This window comes from Camelina sativa, chromosome 15 (assembly GCF_030686135.1).
Source record: "Camelina sativa cultivar CO46 ecotype springtype chromosome 15, ASM3068613v1".
Taxonomy (NCBI): domain Eukaryota; kingdom Viridiplantae; phylum Streptophyta; class Magnoliopsida; order Brassicales; family Brassicaceae; genus Camelina; species Camelina sativa.
In genome coordinates, this window is record NC_141894.1 from 19,021,759 (window position 1) to 19,045,818 (window position 24,060).

Below are 24,060 nucleotides of genomic sequence, written 5' to 3' on the forward strand. Positions count from 1 at the left end.
GTCTCTATCGTTTCTCGATAATAATTTGTCGTTTCAAAGTACATAGACTTGGTATTTGATCGGCACAGACTATTTGTTCTTATCATGAAGTGTTTTAGGAACAGTTTTATTTGCTTGTAACATGCACATGAGGTCATGACCTAGGTTTGGTTTTCTTCATGCTTAATTTATTTTAGCCGCCATTTGTAAGGTTGGTTTCATAGTGACATCAAATTGTTATTAAATTCAAGTGATCTAGTTTAGATGAGCAAAGTATCTTTAGCCAACAACAATTGATGATGTTAGCAATGTAGAAAGAGATGTTCAATTTTCAAGTAATTGAAAGAGATGTTCAATTTTCTTTTTGAAGACAAACCAAATAGGAGCTAATGTCAGCGGAGAAGGTGCAAACGTGTATTAATGTATATAATGGTGTTTGGCATGAAAGACCTGAGGAGATAAGCTATATTTAAAATCAAAGGAATTACCAAAACCGAGGTTTCAATCAAAACTACACGGATCATCGCCTACATATGTACCTATAGAGGCACATATACATGTTGAGAACCCCCGAAGACCAAGCTTATCCACAAAAGTCTTTAAAACCACAATATAATTAACAACTACTCTATGACGTTTTGGATTTTTTTTTGTCTCTAGAAGATTGATTTTGTAAATATTTTTAAAACTAAAAGTCTAGAAAAATGGAAAAGTGGAAAAGTGAAAAAAGTGTTAGAAAAAAATAATCATCACATGAGATGATCATAAAAAAAAAATCATCAAAAAAAGTAAATAATAAATTAATTATATAATTTTTGTCTTAATATGTGTGAAAATCCTAAACATCAAATTATTAAGGCATCTCTATCTCACATTTTTATAGGGTCTTTAATTAAAAATAATAAAATAAGCACAACAGTGTAAATACGTGTCTTTGCAGAAATTTTAATGAACCTGAGAGACACTTGACCTAGCAACATGTTATTGGTCTTCAATTTTTATTTTGTCTTTTTTTTTTTAATCTACTAGTCTATCTCTCTCATTCTCTCTTAATTCTTCACGTGGCAACAAAGTTAACGAGATCAAATTAAATATTAAGTTTACTATCATTTTTATAGTTAAGACACCAATGTAAATGCTCTTAGAGCAAGTCCATTGGGAGGATTTAGCAAGAACTCTTATTTTTTTGGGATAAAAAATAAATTAAAACTTATAAAAAAACATAAGAGTTGTCTCTTAATTAGTAAGTTTTGAGATCAACTCTTATTGTTACCTTATTGTTACGTGTAGACATATGATTGGTTTTATTTTTGAAATAAAAAAATAATCTTTTTCTTTTTTCCCTTCTTTCTCTTTCTTCTCCCCATCTCTTTCGCGACACCGTTCTTTCACTTCCCCATATTCTCATATTTGCGATTAACCAATCTCTATTCTTTGCTCTTTTTGATTAAACAATCTTCAGTCGGAGGTGATGATTGAGCAATCAGAACAACACATCAGAGGTTCTAATCTATCGACGAGTTTGGATACGGAACCGTTGACTCGTTGAGAGTTTTTTCCACCAAATCAAAGCGTTTCCTTCACTGTTTTTCGAGAATTTGATGAACCAATCTCCATATGATGGTAATTTCATGTTTCTATTTGTTTGAATTCTTGTTTTATAACGATTTCGAGATTAGGTTTTTGGATTTTCGAAAATTAGGGTTCTTCAATATCTCTTTTGTTTTGTGTTCGTAGGCATGATTTTTATTAGGATTAACGAAATTAGCCATGAATGAAGATGAATTTAGGCATAAATTATATGTTTCCATCGATCTTGTCCATTGCTTGATTCATACTTTGTGTTGAGTGTCGCTATTAGATAGGATGGTGTATTGTCTGAGTTTAACCTTGAATTGATGAACCTAGTCTTGAAAACATTTCAATTTTTTCTTCCATCAGATGATCTGTTTGGCAACATATCAAGTATGTAAAATTTGACTTATTTAACTTCTCGTTTGGTCTTCAATGTGGTTAGGATAATGATAATTATCACACTTTAACCTTACTTGTTGCATCTGGTTCGGTTTTGCAAAGTTATGGTTATATGGCACGCCCACTACCACAAGTATTACCAATGGCTACAGCCATCAGTAGCGGTGGAAGTGGCGGTCGATGATGTAAACGACAAAGTGGTTAGCATGGGGTTCCCAAGGGACCAAGTGAGATATCTTTCAATGTATGATAATCGGATCCTTGGCTACTTTAAAGGGCATAAAGACAGGTCTGATATCACCTCTGGAATTGGGAATTGGATATAACCAAAAAGGCTTGGTGTATGGTGTATCACCTTTGGAATTGCGTATGACCAACAAGGCCTGGTGTTTTCTATTGCAATGGAAGTAGGTGCTGTTAAGTTGTTTGATTCCCGGTGTTATGACAAGGTTAGCTACTTAGTATGATTCACACAGCCTTACACATGACTGCTCTTGTAACTAAGTTATGACTAGTCAACCCAATTTCAATCTCTTTTGTACAGTCTGTTTGACACATTTCTGGTGGGTGGGGATACTGCTAAGGTTAACGATATGAAATTCATCAACGATTGAAAATCCATGCTCTTAACAACTACGAATAACAATATCTACGTTCTTCCTGGAGAGAAGGTAATCACATTATGTATCTTTCGCTTGGAGAAGGCATAAGTTTAGGTTTAAATTGGTAAAGCCGGTATGTTGTTTTGCAGAAATGTGGTTTTAGTTTGGAGCCTTCACAAGGTTTAATTGTTTCCTTTCAGCTTATTCCACTTCTACTATGTTTGTATTTGATGAATTTGTTCTACTTAAATTAATTATATTTTTAACATATTTTTTTTTCAAAAATAAGAACCCTAATAAGAGTCTACCAATGGAGAATAATTTTATTCAACAACAAAAACTTCTTATTTTGTAAAAGTACACTTTTTAATCAAAAAAAAAAAGAGCTTCAAAATAAGAGTCTCCCAATGAAGATGCCCTAAGGGACAGAGAGAGAATATCAAAGAGGGATTCCAAGCACCGTTGAATCCACCAATGGTTTCTCAAAGAAACAAACTTGAGAAAATGATGTAACAACTCATGGGAAACTACAAGAAGATTGCTCAAGAGATGGATACTAAAGTGGACAACATGTACAATAATATCTGAAGAAAAATTTGGAAACGTGGAAAGAGTTTATTAAAAAAAAAAAATAGATATGTTTAGAATTATGTTGTTTAGGTAAAAAAAAAAAATATATATATATATATATATATAACTTATTTGTTGTATTAGCTGCAGATCAATTGGTGACAGTTTGTCTTGTGAGAAGGTTGTTAAAGGGTGGGGACCAGTATTCGAGGAACGCCTGGCACACCAATAACCTACTGGTGGATTTAGATGATTAGTTTCACTTCCGTGGTGATTAGTTTTGGGCCTATGGGAGCAAGCTAGCAGTGGGCTAATGGGGTCAACGGGACGGTAACTAGATTATTTGAAGGTACAATAGTAAATACCATTGACATGAATCATATATGTTTTTAAATTGTTTATTGATAACATTTTCAAGTTAAAATCCGTCGCATTTTCAGATATAAATTTCTAAAGACCGTACTTTCGTAAAATTTCCATGTTAATTTTCAAGAGTGAGTCTTGTTCTCGAAATGTTACGAAAATGAGAAATGGACTTTTTTTTTTTATATATTAATAATGCAACCTCTACATCTTAAAAGGCTTGAAGATCAATCTCTCTACATCTTATTTCAGGCCAAGAATATGAGCCCAAGACAACCCATCAGCCTAGTCCCTCTTTAAAAATTATGTGTACTGTTTTTACATTTGAGGGGGGGTTTTTGTTCCAAACAAAGAGATAGGGAGTCAGATATTAATATTAAGAAAGATTTGTACTAAATTTGAGAAATATAAGAAACTTGAGGTTCCTCCTACCTTCTTTACGACGAAGAAAAAGAAGAATCTATCTCTCTCTCTCTTTTAACGCGTTTCGTCGTTCCGATCGAAAGATTTTTTTTTTTTTTTTTTTGCAGAAATTTTCAATAAATTTCGTTGAAGCTTTCTTCTTCTTCTTCAACGGTTCGAGATTTGGTGTTTTTTTTTTTTTTTTTTTTTTTTTTAATAATAATAATAATTTGGTTCATCGTATCGAATCATTATGATGAATTCAATCTTCGGAAAGCGTAAAACTCCCGCAGGTTCTTCTTAATCCTTGTCGTCTCTCTCTCTCTCTTTTTCGTCTGGTGTTGTTGCTACTCGATTTCATTTTATTTTTTACTTAGTGAAGTTTTAGGATTGGATTTGAAATCGGATCCAATTAGGTTGTAATGTGTTTGATCGTTTTGATTCTGAGGGTTATGAAGTGTGTGATATTATATAGCATTTGATTGGTTTGATGATTTGCTAATTTTGTGAGGATGACTTGTCTGACTCTTTTGCTTTACTTGTTCTCTGTTTCCCAATCAAAAGGGCTAATGAATAATTTATATTGATTTTGATTAGTTGCTTTAGTTGTTCTCTGTTTCCCAATCATATATGTTTTTGTGTAGCTTAAAAAAAAAAAAAAAAAAAAAAGAGTGGATATTTTTTTTTTTTAATAATGAAAATGAAATCATGTATTATTATTTTTTTTTTTTGGGCAGAGCTACTGCGGGAGAACAAGCGGATGCTGGATAAGTCTATCAGAGAGATAGAGAGGGAGAGGCAAGGCCTTCAAACTCAAGAAAAGAAACTCATCGCCGAGATTAAAAAGACCGCTAAGCAAGGCCAGATGGTTTGTTTTTTTCTTCTTCTTCTAACTATACAGCTCGAATTAGTTGACAAAAACTCTGTGTTCTATCAAAGTTACGATTTACTTGTGTAAATTGACCTTTATCATTTTGTTGGATAACTACTTTACTTTCTCACAGGGAGCTGTTAAAGTGATGGCAAAGGATCTTATCAGAACGCGGCACCAGATTGAAAAGTTCTACAAGCTTAAATCCCAACTCCAAGGTGTATCTCTCAGGATCCAGGTATGCTTTTTTTTTTTTTTTTTTTTCATTTACACCAAATAGTCTCTTAATGAATATGAAAACGCATTAATCACTACTTATTTCCTGCAAAGGCAGGCAATTATAAAACTTTTTATGTATGTTTCGTGTTCTTCAGACTCTGAAATCAACACAAGCGATGGGTGAGGCGATGAAAGGTGTGACTAAAGCAATGGGGCAGATGAACAGGCAGATGAACCTGCCTTCTCTCCAGAAAATCATGCAAGAATTTGAGCGGCAGAACGAGAAGATGGAGATGGTCTCTGAGGTCATGGGAGATGCTATTGATGATGCTTTGGAAGGAGATGAGGAAGAAGAAGAGACTGAAGATCTTGTTAGTCAAGTCCTTGACGAGATCGGAATCGACATCAACCAAGAGGTAAACACAAAACATCTGCTACCCATTTACTATATACTATTCCACTTATGGATGTTTAATCTACTGAAACATCTTTTAAAAAAAAAAAACTAACTCGGATCTTGAAACTGTTTACTTGTTATAGACCGAGGAGCCCTTTAGGTTTTACATTTGGTTACCATACTTAAAACAAAAAACTGATTGGACTTGTATATCTGTTGTGTTTCAGCTGGTGAATGCTCCATCTGGTGCGGTCGCTGTACCAGCAGCAAAGAACAAAGTGGTACAAGCTGAGGCAACCGGAGCTGAGGATGGCGGAGGAATAGATAGTGACCTGCAGGCCAGGTTGGACAACCTTCGAAAAATGTGAAAAGCCTTTTGGGTTTTTTTTTGTATCATATTATTTACTGAGGGTTGATTACTTTTCAACTTCAAAGGCAAATGTTGCCAACAATATTAATATCTTCACGTTTTGGGGGTGGGTTTGTAATAATTTCATAATTTGTGATCCCTGAGAATATTTTTATAAACTGATTATTTCTTCAAACACTTTGTATATATACTCTACAATATAAGTGTGTGAGAACTGAGAACCAACATTTGTTGTAACTGTATTTTTATGTTCTTAATTCATAAAATTTTCCAAAATCTTAATCGAACCGAAAACTATGCACCTCTCAATTCGGTTTTACCTTAACCAATTTGTCAATTATGGAATCGGAGACTCGATGTACAGTACGATATTTTTTTTATCACGCCCAATAGCAACCACAGTAATCTCAAATGAAGATAACGTTATCTATCCAATAAGCCATTTGGAAGCTTAGAAGCTGCCACGTAAGACTCATATCTCACACCTCCAATCTCCGAATCAAAGCTCCCTTGTCAAATACCATTCTCCTCAGCAACTTCTCACATTTCGAAAGAGAATCTAGAGACAGAGAGAAAGAGAGAGAGAGAGAGTTCAAAAGAGATCGGAAGATATGGCTTCTACCTCCGCGATGTCATTGGTCACGCCACTTAACCAGACCCGTTCATCTCCTCTCCTCAAACCATTGACTCTGAAACCATCCAAGGCCTTGGTTGCACCTGGAGGCAGAGCACAGAGGATCCAAGTTAAGGCGCTCAAGATGGACAAAGCTTTGGCCGGGATCTCTGCGGCTGCTCTCACTGCTTCCATGGTTATCCCGGATGTCGCTGAAGCTGCTGGTTCTGGAATCTCTCCTTCCCTCAAGAATTTCTTGCTCAGTATTGCTTCTGGTGGCCTCGTCCTCACCGTCATCATTGGTGTCGTCCTCGGCGTCTCCAACTTCGACCCTGTCAAGAGAACCTAAGCTTAACCTATATATCTTTCTTACACCATTGTAATCTGTTCTCTTTCTCTGTGTATTCGTTTGATGTTGCAGCAATGAACTTTTATCAAAAGTAAAATTTGTTGTTTCTTGAATCCGAAAAAACAAATGAGATTTGAGACCATAACGCTTAAGCTTCATTGAATCACAAAGATTCCACAGAATTCATCATATAGTAGGGTACTAAACTCAAGTTTGCATATTCTGAGTTGTTACATGAAATCTCTCAATGTTTAACCTATAAAAGACCTTACCTTACGAGCAAACCAAGCAAGAATTTACTTTCGGATGTATAATTCACCATATCTACCTTCACCACTGTCATCTTAACTCTTTGTTCATCCCCATACGATTCCTCTTTGATCTTCAGCTTTAACATATACTGATGAAACAGTCTGTCTCTAACAATCTCTGCAAATTCTTCCTCCTTCTCTAGTTCGTATTTCAATGCGTAAAGCTTCTTAGCCGGACATCCCATGATTTCTTCTCCCGTTTCTTGAAACGCAGTTACCCAAGTCAACCCAGTGTGGTCTTGTATCTGCACCTGAAGCAGGTATCTGTAGTCGCATTCATCAGACTCTTGGTTGCACCGGTCACAGAGCCACCTGTTTGTTCCAGACCGTGTCACCTTTTTGTTGCATTGTTTATCTCCAATCATCAAAGGGCAAGCTGTGTAACAGAAGCTATCTGTTTTGATGAATGATACAGTTGCTTTCACAGTGATCCAGTCAGGCTTCTCTGATCTTCCAAGGCCTTCCTCTTTGATCTGAGAAACACTTTTTCTTATCTCATTCCTTGAACTTCCTCCAGGCATGGTATCTCTAGAAATGGAGAAGGATGCAGTATCTTTTCCTCCGTGATCGAACCAGTTCCTCAGTTTATGGGCTTCAGGGAAATCTGGATTTATGAAGAGCTGTGTTGAAGAGATTGTCCCCACAGACTTCCCACTGAAGTCGCTTACTTTTCCAGCTTTGATAGCTAAAACCGGGTGAGAGGCTGAATCAACCATCTCTTCAAGTTGCCGACCATCTCGGTTACAGAATTCTCCCCATAATGTTACCTCTACAGCTTTTCCCGATTCATCCTTCAGATTCAGGATTCTCCTATGGGTTTCCATCCCATTCTTTCTCAAGATTGGCACTGAGGGGTTCACAGAAGTCACAACCCCAATCACATCGAGTATGGTATTATTCTCAGCGTTCTCAATGTCACCTATAGGACGGAAGGAGAACTGTTGCCTTGGTATGGAGCCATCTTCATCAGGGCAAAGCTCCACAGTCGATGTTGACTCCAAGAAAATTTCCCATTCATTCTTTAAGTGGTTGAAATTTTTCTGTGCAGGCTTCAAACTTCCCTTTGAAATCAAATATACCTTCCCAACCTCAGTGACATCATAGAATCGGTCAACAACAGCATTAAAGCAGGTAACCCGAATCTCCCCTCCATCAGAGTCAAGCAGATCAAATGAGAAAACTTTTCCATCTCCTTTTGCATTGTTATATCGTCGGATATCTCCTTTCGCAGTTACTCTAGCCTTTATAGCCCACCGACCTTGGTATGGATTGAGAGCAGCAATAGGGATGACTCGAGCTGGAGCCTCGTTCTTCATTATGGGCCCATGATTTCTGTAGCTTGCAGGCGGTTGATATGAAGGTTGAACAGATGGCCTGAAACTTGAAGTACTGTTGGCTGGATTATGAAAGTTTATGCCTCTGGGAGGTGCTTTATTAACTGAATGCTGAACCGTTGGTTCATTAAAACCAACCCTATTCGGAGGTTGTATATTGCCTGCAGCTGAAAGCGTCTTTTGGGTTTCTGTATCTGTTTCTCCAAATATTGTGGGGTTCCCGACTGTCTCAGAATGTGGTACTATTGTCTCCATGTTCAGCACCACAATAACCCTGTACACAGATGCAAAAAGGCATACGAAAATTACCATCAAAGAGAGTAAAACTCCTTCAAATATATAATGCTCAACAAATCAAATCTGAAACTATATTTTCCACTAACACAATCAACAAAATAGTCTCCATTTACATCACTGAAAGATATGCAGAACATCTGCCAACCAACCATTAAATACCATGAACTACAAACAAAAAAAACACCACAAATCTTTGGCATTAGTAAATTTTATAACTAAAATCATTCATCAATACCAGATAAAATAGAAACAGTAAAAGCAACTGACTACAACAGTCCTCAGTGAAAGGTGTCTATCAAAATCGAAGCTATCATTGCTTTTGCAAACTCATTGTCAGTTTGTCACAAATACCACACTAGGAATGCTGAAATCATTACAGGCTATTCACTCTCCGTATCAAGGCACAGAATAAGAAACTTCGTACATCACAGAATAAGAAACATAGTACATCATAGAATTAAAGAGCTGTATCCAAAGCCAAAACTAGTGTACAGATTTCGTTCTCACGCCAAAACTATAGATGCGATGCGAGTACAAAACACACACGTCCAACAAAACCACATAGATTAACATTTTCTCCCTTCATACGAAATCAGTGACAACACTTATCAAACCTCCAATTCACACTTACTGGTTTAAAACTCCAAACACTACTACGGCAAACAACAAATCAGAGATCACTTTCAACACAATGGTGGTCTAGATCTAGCCAGAGAGGAGAAAAAATTACTTGCGGCCTTTGACATCGCTGCAAATGTAATCAATAAGCTGAACGATAGATCCTTTATCAACATGTCCAGACTTGACCCGATCATTAAGCTGAACCGCGACCATAGCATGTTGAGCTGAAACACCATCTGAAATGAGGAAACGATACCTCTCCTGGCTTCTCTCTTGGCTTCTCCCTATCATTTTGATATCTAAAACCTGCAACAACGGCTTCAAATTGACGTCGCCGGCGTTTATCGCCTTGATTGCGTTCGGAGTCAAACTCACCGGCATAATGAAATGTTGATTTTCAGATCCCGGCGCGAAACCCTAGAAAAATGGAGAAAACCAAATCGATGAATGAACCGAGAAAAGGAATGAGGAAATAAACTTACGGCGAAAAAGAGCGTGAGGAAGACGGAGATTTTGAACCTAGACGGTGGTGGTGAGGTGGTGTTGAGAGATGATTCCTCTGAAAGCTTCGCTGAACTTTGCGGGAGAAGCTTAAAAGATGTTGTTGTTGCGGTTGCGGGTCGGGCAAAACATTTCATGAGCATTTTTTTTTTCAATTTTGAAAATTTTGCTATCCAGTTCAAAATGACTACTTTGCCCTCGACTCGTAACTGTGAACGACTTTAACAAAAAAAACAAAAAAAAATATACATTCTCAAGTGTTCAACGAATAGCGATGACGGAATAATTTTTTTGACAACAAAAACTTTTTTGACTCAAACAAGCCAATTGGAATTGAACAGCTAACTAATGTAACCACATGCGGTTTAGTATGAATTTGTCGTGCTAGTCGATCCGCAAGTACATTTGCATTCCTAGAAATCAAGGTTAACGAGAAACTTGAGAATTCCTCCAATATCCACCTTGATGTCGTCGAGATAGGCAGAGAAAGCCGGCCACTCAGTTGGTGAGGACACCATCTTCACCAAATCTGAGCAGTCTGTGAGAAAAGTTAACTCTCTGAAATCATGTGCGATCATACAACGTAAAGCCCACACAAATGCTTCAACCTCAGCATGAAGTGGCGAGAGACTCCGCCGAAAGTTTGAGGCACCCATGAGCGAAGGAGCATCTTGGGACGACATACACACCCAGCCTGCACCAGCAAACTTGTATGTGTCCTTCCAAGAACCATCAACAAAACAACGGAAACCAGTGTACACAGTAGGAAGAGAAACGCATTCCCGCACCAATCGAGGTTCGGGCCATGTTGGAACCATAATTCCCTCTCGGTGACGTCATAATTATATTATTATTTTTACAGTAAAGGAATATAGGATTTTTAATTTTATACCTCAAATATGTCACAACAACTTATATTTATTTTGTTGACAAAAGTTTTGGAGAACAACATTATGAATAGAATAAAATGAACTTTTTTTTTACTCAAACAAACCCCATTTCATTAAGTTAGTGACAAGAACTTTCCTCTAGGGTGAGTTATAAAATGAATTTCTGTTGTTTATTAAGTACAAAACATGGTCTTGCTTATAGTACCTTTTCTCCTTTTAAGTAAATTTAATGTTAAACAATACTCCCTCTGTATCATAAAGGATGATTTTTTATGATTTTTTCTTGTATCATAAAGATTGATTTTCTATATACTTTAATCAATTAATGATAAAAATTGTGAATTTCAAGAATCAATAAATGAATTTTAAAAGTTTGATGCATTACTATTAGTTAATAATTATAAAAATATGTTATTATAAATAAAGAATGTATTTATTAAAAAAAATCTTAATTTATGTGAAAATCCTAAAACATCATCTATTTTGATACAGAGAGAGTATTGTTTTTAGTTAATACTCCTATAAAATGGTCTCATCCTCAATTTATGTTCCTGTAAAAACTGTTCCTTCAAACCACCAGAGCTATAGCCTATACTAATGAAACAATAAACCTAGATCTCTTATTAGAACACTGTCTCTAATCTCTAATTCTGGTCTCCTATAACAATTTATCTCTAATATCTAATTCTTCTTTTCTATAACAATTTATCTCTAGTATCTAATTCTTGTTTATATAACAATCACTCCAGAAAAAAGGGGTCGTTGTGACGTTAGTTTGAGACAAAAAAAAAATTGTCACAAATTTGTGACCTTTTAGATACTATGTTGTGACTAAATGGTGTCGATATTATTGATTGTAACAAGTGTGACTGTTTTATTACAATTATGTAGTCACAAATAGTGACGTTTATTTGAGACAAAATTATTTATCACACATTTGTAACTTTTTAGATACTTTATTGGGGAAAAAATTATAACAAGTTCGTAATTGTTTAGTCATAATACTACGGTTACAGATTAATTTATGACAAAAAGTTTTCACAAAAGGTGACAAAATTGTTATGATAATTTAAGTCATAAGTAATGGTATTATGACATATTTTGTTAAACATACATTGATTAACCAGTTAAATATATGTTTACATAGAGAATGATCATTGTATTTTATTAAGGAAAATACAAAGTAATAATTAAAAACTTTCTTTTATAAATTAAATCAATTACATCTTGAACATTTCATAGTTATCCTTAAAAACTGAAAATGATTATATTGTTTATAAAGTAGATAACTATTTTAACTTATAATTAATTATCCATCTTAAGTATACTTCATATCTATCCATCTCATGTCCACCACTTAGACCATTTCCAATGGTTTTCCCTATTTTTTCCTCTATAATAGGGATGAGTTTTGCTCTAATGGTTTTCTCTATTTTTTCTTCTAAAAAAGAATATTCCAAATAGATACTATTTTTATTTTGCAATTAACACATTTTATTTATAAGAATTGCAAACTAACCTAGTTTACTTTAAATTGTGTAACACTTTTATAAAATTATTATTTTTTATTTAAATTGAACATTTTATAAAGAGCATCACATCATACAAAAATTATCAAATATACTAGATTTTTAACCATCAGCATGACTGTATTTTTCCCACAAATGATCAACTAATGCATTTCGAAGTGAAAAATGAGCTTCTTTATCTTTTGTTTTTCTAAATCGACCTAGAAACTCCTGGAAACGAATGTTATCATCTTCTGTTATTTATTTTGATCATAAATAAAAGGACTTAAAAATTAAAAGGACTACTTTGCAAATAAAATAGTTCACCTCTATTTATAGAGGAAAAAATAGAGTTCCCCTAAAAATAGAGAAAAAAAATAGCAATCTCTATTATAGGGGTAGAAATAGAGATGCATTGGAGCAAAAATTACTCTATAATAGAGTTTAGGGAAAGAAATAGAGGATCATTGGAGATGCTCTTAATCCCTGAAACAACATGAATATAAACAAAAAGATTGTTATAACATTTAATGATTGTTAAACTGTGAAGAAATGTTGTTAAAATAGTGTTATACTAGATTGGGACCCACGGTACACCGTGGGGCAAAATTATTTGTAACTAAAATATTTAAATTATAAGTTGTATTTGTTGGTTAAATATGTTATAGTTATATAATAATTATTAAATAAACTATATAATATCGTAATATAATTTATTTTTTACATAATAATTATTTAATCAATTTAATTAGATATGTCTATTCTTGGATACTGATAGTGTTAACAAAATAATGAAATGATGTTTTATCCCTGTAACACCGAATTAATGATATCTTTTAATTTATATAAATATCGATAAAACTCGTCCCGCTATATAACCCCGTCCCGTGATATTTTAACTCATACTATATCATCTTAATTTTTAATATTTATTGTGTATCTACGGTATAATATTTCTCATATTTAAATTTTTAAAAGTTTTAAATATTTTTCATATTTAACCTTTTAAAAATATTTAAAATAAAGAACCGGAGTAAACCAAATAAAAGTTTTTAAAGTTTGAATATCTGATAAATCAAGCTTTCTACTCATTTGTATTCAGAATCATTTTGGTCTCTTTTGTAGTATGACTCTGAACCATTGCCCAATTTTTTTTAGACAATGTGGGTATTGTACCCGTATTTTTGTATTCATCTATTGAGTAATATATGTCCGTTTTTATAAATTTTATATTACATCATATTCAGGAAAAAATCACAATTTTTATTAACTAAATGTATTATAGAATAATTCAAGATAATTTAAACATAAATTCAAATAAAAATGAAAAGGAATCATATATTTATGTTTGAATGATGTAGAAAGATTTCTTTATTTTTTTAATTCTTACCTTTAATTAATTTTGAAGTTTTGGTAACTAATATTAAAGTCAATGCATTAAATGTAAAAACTTTCCAAAAAGTATTTTTGAGCAAAAACTGCTGCAAAAATACTAGTATAGATTTTTATTAATTAATAGCTAAACATACAAAATAGTGTTATGTTTCTTAATAATTAATTTTTTATGTAGGTTGTTCGATGAAATCATGGTGCTGCTAATCTTGGCATAAGTGGAGATAATCTAACCTTGCTTAGAGGAAAAGGAGATAAAAAGGAGATAAGGAATAAACTGTTGACAGTTGACAACAAAAGTAAACGAAAGAAAAATTCAGATAGTACATAAAATACTTAAGAGATAGTAGCAAAATATGCTCTCTACTAGTCTATGATCCCCCAGACTATGACTTTTTTTTGTTTACGATAACTTTTCTTTTTATTTAAAGCCACATCAAACTAAACTCATTCAACTTCAAGCAGGCCTGATTCTCCTCAGGCCACCTGCTGAGTCTCCTTCGGAAGAAGCTTCCATGGATTTGGAGAAGTTGTTGGAAAGATCAACATAAAGATGTGCAACCTTTCTCACGTTATTGTTCAATTCTCGGATCAGACTGACGTTTCGTCCTAGGTTGCCTGGGATTTTGGACTCATGGTTTTGGTTTATCTCGTTTATAAGCAATCGGTTGTGGTCCAATATGTTTTGCACTTGAACAAAACTTTTCTGAAACGTTTGAAGAATCTTCCCATCCATCTCAGCTCCATTTCCCATCATCCCAGAGATTGTGTCTCCCTCCATTATTAGATACCTATCAAACAAATTTATCAATTTGACATTAACTCAAGAGTTGTGTAAGATATATATATATATATATATATATATATATATATTACTTATTTACATGTTGTATTAATATTATTGTCATGTGCAGACAAAAATAACGGTATTAAACTATTTCTACAAAGAGCAACTTTTCTTGGGTTTAGTAACATAATAAAAAAAGCTTAAACCAAACAATTAAAAAAAAAAAAAATCTCTTTGTAAAAAACCCATAAGAACACAAAATGGTGTGTGTGTGTTTTTATTGACAAATAAAATGGTTTTTTTTACTATTTACTATTTACTCGACTGTTATCCACAAAACCAAGACAGAAACTAGAATAATATCCATTCCTATATATATATAGATATAAATATATATATATTTTTAAAATGGTGGACCATTTTGGACAATAATAATAATAAAAAGAATAGCAAAAAGGGTCTGTAATTTTATACTTGGGACCAAAAGAAGAATCTGATGATCCAAAGTTAGCAGTCAATGTTTAGCAGGGAGGATGAGACATTTGTGGGTTCTGCTACTTGCTTCAGACAGACCTCATTACTATTCACAACCCATCAAACCATGAAAACAGAACTACCATTTAATTAATACATTTTCATTTTCAGAACCACCATTCAATTAAAAAAAAAATATTACTTACATATAGACATATTCAAATTATTATTTTATTGACGACAAAAATAAATTAATTTTATCACGGCCATTTTTTTAATGGTTGATGTTAGTTTTCAAGCTTGAAACTATATTAAGAATTACTGAATAAAATAAAATAAAATAATTAAATATGTATGTAGTAGTTTTCTTTATAATTATAGTGTTATTAATTAGACATATAAAGTAATTATGTAAATCAGATGTATGATGTTGGATCAAGGGTTAATTCTTTTTTATTTGTTTTTTTTGGTCACCAGATATGTTATTGGATCAAGAAAAATTAATCATTCTTTCAAAATACTTTACATTCTAGAGTTTAATTGATTTTTATTAGTAAACATTAGTGTAATTTAATCATAAAATTAATTTATGGTAAAATTATTTGAAGTATATAGAAATTTCAGCGCAAACATGACAGAAATATGTAAGATTTTAAATTATTTATTTGAAATGGAATTATATAGAAATGTCAAAAGGGATTAACCCACACTTCCATTCCTTTTTTTTTTTTTTTGTTAAATCCATTCTTTTTTTTTTTTAAGGTTATCTTTTGAAGGTTTTTTTTTATAGCTCAAAGCCTCAAACTAAAACTTTTGCATCTGAAACTGTAAACAAATATACTATTATTCTACAAATATCCATATACATATATATTCATAACTCTTAAGAATGACCAACTTCAGAAAAAAAAAAAAAAAACACCAATTTAAGTGAAAAAAGGAAAAAGAAATCAAACAAAAGGCTAAGAACAAATCAACAAATACCGACCGATTCAACTTAAGAAAAAAAAAAAAAAAAAAGAAGACTCAAAACAAACAACAATACTACAATAGATAAAAACATTAACAAACTCGTATAATAATCTTTGTGTTAAGTTTCAACACTGAGTAATTTATTAGAAGAAAAAAGCTATAAAAAAATACTCATAAATCACAATAGAAGAAACAATGAAGAATAGTGTGTAATGATGATATGAAAGACAAAAGAAGAGAAAAATTACGATACCTGCAGCAACAAGAACAGTCTTATTAGTCTTTAGTATATGATGATATATATATATAGAGAAAGAGAAGAATTTTCTCGAGAAAATAGACAGACAAAGATCACCGATCGGAATCTTTGAGATTTTTTCTTTTTTAATTTTTCTCGGAAACTCAGATTTTCTTTCTCTTTCTTTCTCAGAGGAGAGGAGAGATGATGAGAGGAAAGAGAAGAGAATGAGATTTGACAGTCACGCAAAAGAGGACCCTCACTGTCTTAAAGATGGAATATATATCCAACCTCTTCTATAGTTCTTCTATCTATACTTGTTTATTTCATATTCTTAAATACTTCTTACTTCTTCTTTTTTTTTTTCTTTTTTTTTTTTTTTTAATTCTAATTCTATCCCATTTTATATAAATCATTGTTCTTTTCTTTCTAGCCGACTTCTTATAAAACAATAATATTATTATATCAGATATTCCTACAATGACAAAAAACGTTTTGGCTCATTTAAAATATTTGGTTCCGAACAGTGACGCAAAACATTACATTTTTAAAGCAAATATTTAAAATAGTGCATATCGATTTTGCTATCGTTTTTGTAAACCTTATATCATAGCAACATGGGATTACCAATCACAACTATTGATTTTTTTTTTTTGGAATTATCTACTGTAAAAATTAAACATTAATAGTGGGGGAAAATATGTAGTTTTTATTATCAGCCACACATGAAATATACGTGACTTATTTCCTAACCATACGTAACATAAGTTGTGTTTACATTGAGATACTATATGATGAGAAACGTGAATTATATGTTTTTTGTTTTTTTCTTTCTTTCTCTAAGATAGTGCGACAAAATATGTCTCATTCTCAACGTTAGGTCATATAAACAAGCATTATCTTCTTTTGGTTTTGTCATTAACTAGCATGTTCTCTACAAGGATTCGTTAATATTTAGCTAGCTATGCAAGTTGAGTGTGTATATAGTTTAATTTCTCCCCGCATATTTGTAGATAAAAAAAAAAAAGCAATATTAAGTAATAATTACTGAAACAACCGCATCCGGATTCCCAATCCTTACATCGGACACACAGGAAACATTCTCATCGGAACTCCATAATTCTAACAAGACAACCAGCGTTAACTGCTTCTTACAAAAAGTTCCATAAATACTAGCTAAAGCAAATTATTTCATACTCTCCAGCTACTAATATTAATCATACAAACGTACTTCAGCTCCACAAGTATTTTACATTTATAAACTCTGATTACTCCTCCAACTGGCCACTTCGTGATCCACCCAAACAAGCCACTTAAGCATGTATCCCAAACACCACCTCATCTAGTTACTGAGTCGCACAACCAACCATCCCTAGCGATCGAGTAATAAGAGAGGTGGGCTGGAATACTTTATTCCGTCCAGCCACGGAAACCCTTTTCCGATGAACCCTTCGATTCACCATCTTAGCTTGAACCCCGTACTGCTGAGCTATAACTTGGTTCTCCAACCACCATGACCTAATACCATAAGCCATAAAAGTTCCTGCAAGGTTCCAACTCATAACGAGCTTGTTGGCTCACCCAACAATACAATTTACAACAATATAAACCATACAAAACCTTCATATTGTCGTTCGAATAAAACACAAACTAACCGTTCAAGCAGTCCCACCGTTGGATATGGAGCCAGTACTGTCAAGAGTTTCTCCACCAGATTTCGTCCCTATCAGGCTAGTTTTTGACCTCCAAACGTCGACTAGAAATAGTCATCTCGGAATAGTTTCTAGGGTTTATACTTAACCCAGATTTCACAGTTTCCAGCAATTACTTGACCAGGAAGCTTGACCAGGAAGAAACGCACATAACTCCTTCACTTTAACTCCGAATAACAATCTTCCAATTTCCAATTTCTATGCAATCTTGGCTTGTTGGAGATCACGACAGTGTCATTACCTTTCCGAGCTAATGTCAAATCCGGCGCCGGAGAGCCTCCAAAGTCGGCTCCTCCACACTGTTTTATCTCCAACCTTCTCTCATTTTCTTTCTCCTCTTCACCTATGTTCACTACGGCTTTGTTCTCCCAGCACTAATGAAGCTTCCCACATCCATGAGGTGACTAACTAGGCCCACAAGAGGCCTCCCCACCTCCGCCACGTCTCTCTCTCATCTCCGTCACGACTCCAACTCTCTCCAACTCTCTCCTCTCGTCACGATTCCATCGTCATTCTCTTCATCACGTCTCCCTCCCATTTCTGATAACAACATCTACCCACAGCACAACAACCCTTGTGTTACTTATCCTCCTCCTAAGTCGGAAGACGACACGAACACAACAACAACTCCATGGAGAAGGAGATGCTTACACGTATATATATACAAGGCTCACTCCTCACCTCCTTACACCGTCACCAAACCAGGTTCTCTGCCTTTTATCTCTTTACCCAAACATTGTATAGATCTAACGTGGTGATGAACGACAACAACGGCAACGATAGCTAAAACCCACGACAACACTACCACTTACGACGGCTCGCCTTCTCTTCTCCTCTCACGCTACACCAACAACACTAACCCTCGGCTCTCACGTCATTACCAACAGCTCCGCTCTCCTCCTCCTCCGTGACGGCCAACCCCAGCTCGTCCTTTTATCTTTAAAGAGCAAATTAGGGCTCTTGGTTAGCTTCTTGGTTTAAGCTGGTTTAATTTGGTTCCATAAACAAAACTCAATTAAACCATATGAGCACATAAATAATTGAACTTGGTTTAATAAAACACTTTCAAAACCAACCGGACTAATCGCTAAACCATGATTTAGCTAAACCAACTGGAATTAAACCGATTCCACTCCAATTCCCTAACATAAACTCAAATAATTTATTTACTCGAGACACGGGCGTTACAATTACCAAAAGATAAATTAATGAAATATGATTAGCTGTTAAGAAAATAGTTAGGGGATGTTATTGGATGATGGTTTTTAAAGGAATTTGATGTATTTAGAAATAAGTATTGTGCATTTTTAAAAATCTATTAAAATCTAGTGTTATTCAATATTTACCGAATTTTGAGTGATTTTGGATTTCAACGTACTTTGCTTCTAAAATATGAACAAATACAATACCACACTTTTTTCAAGCATTTCATTTTTCTCTCCTCTCTCTAGATGGATCTCTAGCCTTTAACATATTATTATTTAATTTTTTCTTAATTCTTTTATATAATCATACTTATTCATTAGATCTCTATTATTTTTGAGTTTTTTTTGTGTTTTTTTAACTTTTTTTTTCTGGGTTCATTGTCTGTTCTTCCTCCATAAAGCATATGTCTATGATCACACTTATTCATTAGATCTGTGTTATTTTTGAGATTTTTTTTTTGTTCTTTTACTTTTTTTCTGGGTTCATGATCTGTAATAATCACACCATTTTTTTTCCTGGATTCAATGTAAAAGTCTGGGTGTTGTTAATTTAATATGGTTTTGTTGTATAATACAGTTTAAGGATAATTTTTATTTTTTTTCTTCTATAAATTACTTTTAAAAAATCCATAACAATCACTAAGAATACATTATCAATGACTTTTAAATCCATCTTACATGTATTATAAAATCTACACAAATACATTAGACTTTTAAATCCACTAATATCCTGCGTCAATTAAAATCCATTAAAATCTTTAATCTAATAACACCTCCTTAGGTGTTGACTGATTCTCCCGCTATCTCCCGCAAACGCTGCGTTTGCGGGTGGTAGCGGTTGCTAGCGATTGGTGCTAATCACACAAACCGCTTCCAATCGCTCCCAGCCGCTCCCAATCGCTCCGAACCACTGAATTCTAAAAGCTGCTTCCCGCAAGCGTTTAAGGTTGCGGGCGTTTGCGTTTGGATTTTTTTTTTTTTTTTTTGAAAAAACTTGAAATAAAGCAATGATAATGAAATATTTTTATATATATCTTTTACCTAACTATTTTATTCATTAATGATGGAAGAAATTGAACTACGGATACGATTGAGAATATTAAAAATAAACAATTAGAAGAAAATAAGATTTCAATTAACAATAACCCGGAAAACTTGAAGTAAATTTGCACATAAGTTCAAAAAAATCTAAATAAATATAACATTTCATCAGAAATTTAAGAAAATAAGATTATTTGTGAAAAATATAAAAACAAATCACGAGTGACTCTTTTCAACTCTCGCTTGATCATTACTACTGATGCAAATACTGCTCCATAGAACTTATTGAGTGTGTGAGATTTAAGAAAGAAGATATACGATCTAAAACATATGTTTAGTCATTTATCAAATTACTTGATTAAAGTTTTGGTAAAAAGTCAAATGCATAAAGTAATAATTATTTTACTATGAAATTTATTTGTTTTTTAAATAATTATTTTAGTATTTTTAATGAATTTTAATTATAAATTAAGTTTAATAAAGTTTTTGATATTTTAAAACATTTATATAATTATATATCACATTTATTTATATTCCAACCGCTATTGCACCCGCTGGTCAACCAGTCGTAAACCTCCCGCAAACGCATCAATTTTAAACCGCTAAACCAGTCGTTCAAAACGCTTAATAACGCTTGAAACCGCAATCGCCCGCTTCCGCAATCTTCCGCAACCATAACAGCAACCGCAGCGTTTGAACCAGTCAAGCCCTTAGTCACTTGCTGGTTCTTTTTTGAGAATATTTAACAAAGAAACCCCTCAACATTGGCCGGATCCATTAAACACCCAAATATTTTGTTGGTAAATTAAACCCATAATTAAAAGTTGTTAATAAATCGAAAACAAAACCGTTAATAAATTTAGCCCCTTTATCTATAAAACTATTTATACTTAAGTTTAGTCTGCAGTACCAAAATTTGAATTAACTAAAGAAAAAATGACTGAGTGTTAGTTATTAAACAAAAAACAATAAAACCTTGTAAAAAAATAATATTAAATCGGGAAATCTTAAAACCTCAAAAATTACAAAATGTAGTTTGGTTAGTGAAAAGGAAACTTAAGTAGGCTTGATATGCGATAGAAACATAGTTAATCGAGGATGAGGAGCGGAATTATATTTGAAAAACGATTACATTTACTCATCGAGTCGCCATTATCCAGTGAGGGATTGAGAGAGCAAATGTCTACTTCATATGGTTTGATTTTTCTAAAATGTTGATTTATGTCAAAAAAAAATTGTTTCGTTGTTGTAAATACTAGGTAATTTAATTAACTGGTTTTGCTTTAATAATAAAAAAAAAAAGTAAGAAACATTGAACTATTTTGGAAATTTACGTACGTCATCAACATTTTGCACCAGTTGATTACCACTCCCTTTATGTCGTCGATCTAATTAATTTTTTATAAGAGGGAAGTTTTGTTATACCACTTATGAAAAGGTTCTTTTCGATTTTTAGTCAACATAATAAATAACATTAATATAATTTACCATTAATAATTAATTTGTATATTAACATTAACTGGTTTTGTTTATTATTAATTTGTATTAACATTAATATTTTATTTAATTAAATAATTATTTTACTATATATGTATATATTATATATTGATCAGGTCGATGTCGGTTAAAATAATTCGTATATCTCGTCTCGTCTAGCCAAAGTCGAGGGTGAGATCCGTGCGCATTACTTTTTACAGCTCTGCCTTTCATATATGTTGTGTGAGCACAGCTAGCGTTCGTATACATAAATAATTCGTCGTATTAAACAAAAAATAACATTATTCAGATAATTGATATACATCCATAGTTAAGATCCATATCCGTTAGCAAAATAAAAATCTATAATATATAAGAAGTGTGCGTGGGTCATTGCTAATTTTATAAACAGTGTTTTTTTTCTTGTAAGTGTCATTGTAGCATAATGTGTTGACAAAACAAAGAGGAGGATAGTGTAAGAAATGTGGGTCATTGTTATGTAATTAAACCATAAACATTCTCATTTTCCTCCGATGTCATTCTCTCTCTGCCTTTCTGAATGAATTATTATTTCACAATCTTATTTACATGTTGTTTTCGAACTTTCCCATACACAGTGTATATTTCTAGACATTGAATAATATCGTAAATTAGAAGCCAACATTTGTATTTCCTTAGTGTGTTATATGTTATACAAACCAAATAAAACAATAAATAGAAATCACAAGAGAAAACATTTATATTTGATTTAAATAATTATTTTACTATATATGTATATAAAACTAATATTAATGTATGAACTTAATAGTGTCGACTAACAGTAATAATAATCTAACCGAGAAACACTACAGGTCATTCGCAGCAAAAATATTAAATTACCTTGAATTAGAGATTGATGCTTGAAAGTTAAGAAACACTTCAATAATACAATTCTTTAGTACTCAAAAAACAATTTTCCGAAACTTGTTTATGTAGCCAAGAAAAGTTTATATATAATAAACAAAGAGGTGTAAGACATAGAGGTGTGAAATGTAAAGGTGTAAACATTAATAGATGTGAAACATGGAGGTAAAACAAAGAGATGTAACACATAGAAGTGTGAAATTAAAAGGTGTAAAAATCAATGGATGTGATTTTTGAAACAGGAGGTACAACAAAGAGATGCAAAGACTAAGAGGTGTGATTTAAAATGTGTAAAAATTAATAGATGTGATTTTTGAAAGATGGGGGTGCGACGAAAAGACACAATTAATAATTTTAAACCGTTGGATTAAAACTGGAACTAATCTCATCTGTTGGATTAAAAGTTGACACAAAAAAGTGGGTTTGCTATTATATATAGATGGTTCATAACGAGGGTTTTGTATAAAATATAAGTAAATTTCTACAAAACCAGAATAAAAAAGAATCGTGTGATTGTGATGTGTTTAAAAACAAATGCTTAGCAGTATAACCAATTTTTTTTTTTTTGTCAACCAGTATAGCCGATCCTTGTAATATTTTTTTTTTTGAATGAATGTAAAATTTTATTCATCAAAAAAAAATCTGTTCTTTACATCAAGTGTAACTTGTCCGAGTTTTTAAGTGTTAATACATGGAAGACAAATTTAAGTTCTGGTAGAGAACCAGCAGATCTTGTAATATTAAAACTAATTGTTTGGTTAGAATTTTTAAAATTTATTTATGAATCTTTTTCTTGTTAATGTTTCTCTTTCAACTTAACTACCAATAATGAACTATTTTCCTAATTAATATTTGGTTGAAATAAAAAAATTTAAGTAATAGAATACATGTTGGATTCAATTTCGTTGATTGATACAATACTTTATACTGCATAAATTTATAAATGTTGTTTTTGGAACGCCAAATCTGTAGCTCTATGTATATATCAGCCTAACTACACTTATAACACTTATATTATACGAAAACCTAGTATATATATAGTTATAACTTATATATATATATATATATATATAAATATCAGCCTGTTTGGTTCAAACACAGCGTTTGCGGTTGTGGTTGCGGGAGATTGCGAAAGCAGATGACTGCGGTTTCAAGCGTTATTAAGCGTTTTGAATGACTGATTTAGCGTTTTAAAATGGGTGCGTTTGCGGGAGTTTTACGACTGGTTGACCAGCGGCTGCAATAGCAATTAAAACATAATAAATGTAATATATAATTATAGAAATGTTTAAAAACACCAAAAACTTATCAAACTTGATTTATAATTCAAAAACAAATAAATTTCATATTGAAACACTTATTATTTTATGCATTTAGCTGTTCACTCAACATTTAATCAAGTAATGTGATAAAAAGACAAAACATATGTTTTAGATTATAGAGTTTCTCTGCTAAAAATCTACACTCAATAAGTTCCTAACAATGAATTACAAGACCAAGGTAAATTAATTATAAAAGAGTTGAGAAGAGTCATTGGTGATTTGTTTTAATATTTTCACAAATAATCTTATTTTCTTAAACTTTTGATGAAATGTTATATTTATTAAAAAAAATTTGAACATATGTGTGATGTGCCAATAGTTTTACCTCATGTTTTCCGAGTTTTTGTTAATTGGAATCTTATTTTCT

The 24,060-nt window shown here is 32.7% G+C and overlaps 3 protein-coding genes, 1 long non-coding RNA gene and 1 pseudogene across 5 annotated transcripts; 3 read left to right on the forward strand and 2 right to left on the reverse strand.

Moving 5' to 3' along the window:
• Positions 1–1,415: 1,415 nt before the first annotated feature.
• LOC147926852 (uncharacterized) lies at positions 1,416–2,823 on the forward strand. The gene is made up of 3 exons (XR_015582664.1): positions 1,416–1,602; positions 2,056–2,402; positions 2,498–2,823. It is a non-coding gene; the product is annotated as an uncharacterized LOC147926852 (long non-coding RNA).
• A 915-nt stretch (positions 2,824–3,738) lies between these two features.
• Positions 3,739–5,922, forward strand: LOC104747227 (vacuolar protein sorting-associated protein 2 homolog 1). The gene is made up of 5 exons (XM_087489315.1): positions 3,739–4,183; positions 4,628–4,758; positions 4,895–4,999; positions 5,136–5,396; positions 5,605–5,922. Exons 1-5 carry the CDS (start codon positions 4,144–4,146, stop codon positions 5,743–5,745), a joined length of 678 nt encoding a protein of 225 aa, XP_087345441.1. The 5' UTR covers positions 3,739–4,143; the 3' UTR covers positions 5,746–5,922.
• Positions 5,923–6,272: 350 nt separating this feature from the next.
• Positions 6,273–6,806, forward strand: LOC104747225 (uncharacterized). The gene has a single exon (XM_010468824.3). It carries the CDS (start codon positions 6,359–6,361, stop codon positions 6,707–6,709), a length of 351 nt encoding a protein of 116 aa, XP_010467126.1. The 5' UTR covers positions 6,273–6,358; the 3' UTR covers positions 6,710–6,806.
• On the reverse strand, positions 6,292–9,986 carry LOC104747224 (replication protein A 70 kDa DNA-binding subunit A). The gene is made up of 3 exons (XM_010468823.3): positions 9,792–9,986; positions 9,382–9,689; positions 6,292–8,628 (listed from the first exon to the last, which is right to left on the reverse strand). Exons 2-3 carry the CDS (start codon positions 9,651–9,653, stop codon positions 6,978–6,980), a joined length of 1,923 nt encoding a protein of 640 aa, XP_010467125.2. The 5' UTR covers positions 9,654–9,689; positions 9,792–9,986; the 3' UTR covers positions 6,292–6,977.
• A 3,828-nt stretch (positions 9,987–13,814) lies between these two features.
• Positions 13,815–16,186, reverse strand: LOC104747223 (protein ELF4-LIKE 3 pseudogene; annotated as a pseudogene). The gene is made up of 2 exons (XR_015582665.1): positions 16,050–16,186; positions 13,815–14,354 (listed from the first exon to the last, which is right to left on the reverse strand). The product of XR_015582665.1 is annotated as a protein ELF4-LIKE 3 pseudogene (transcript).
• Positions 16,187–24,060: the final 7,874 nt, after the last annotated feature.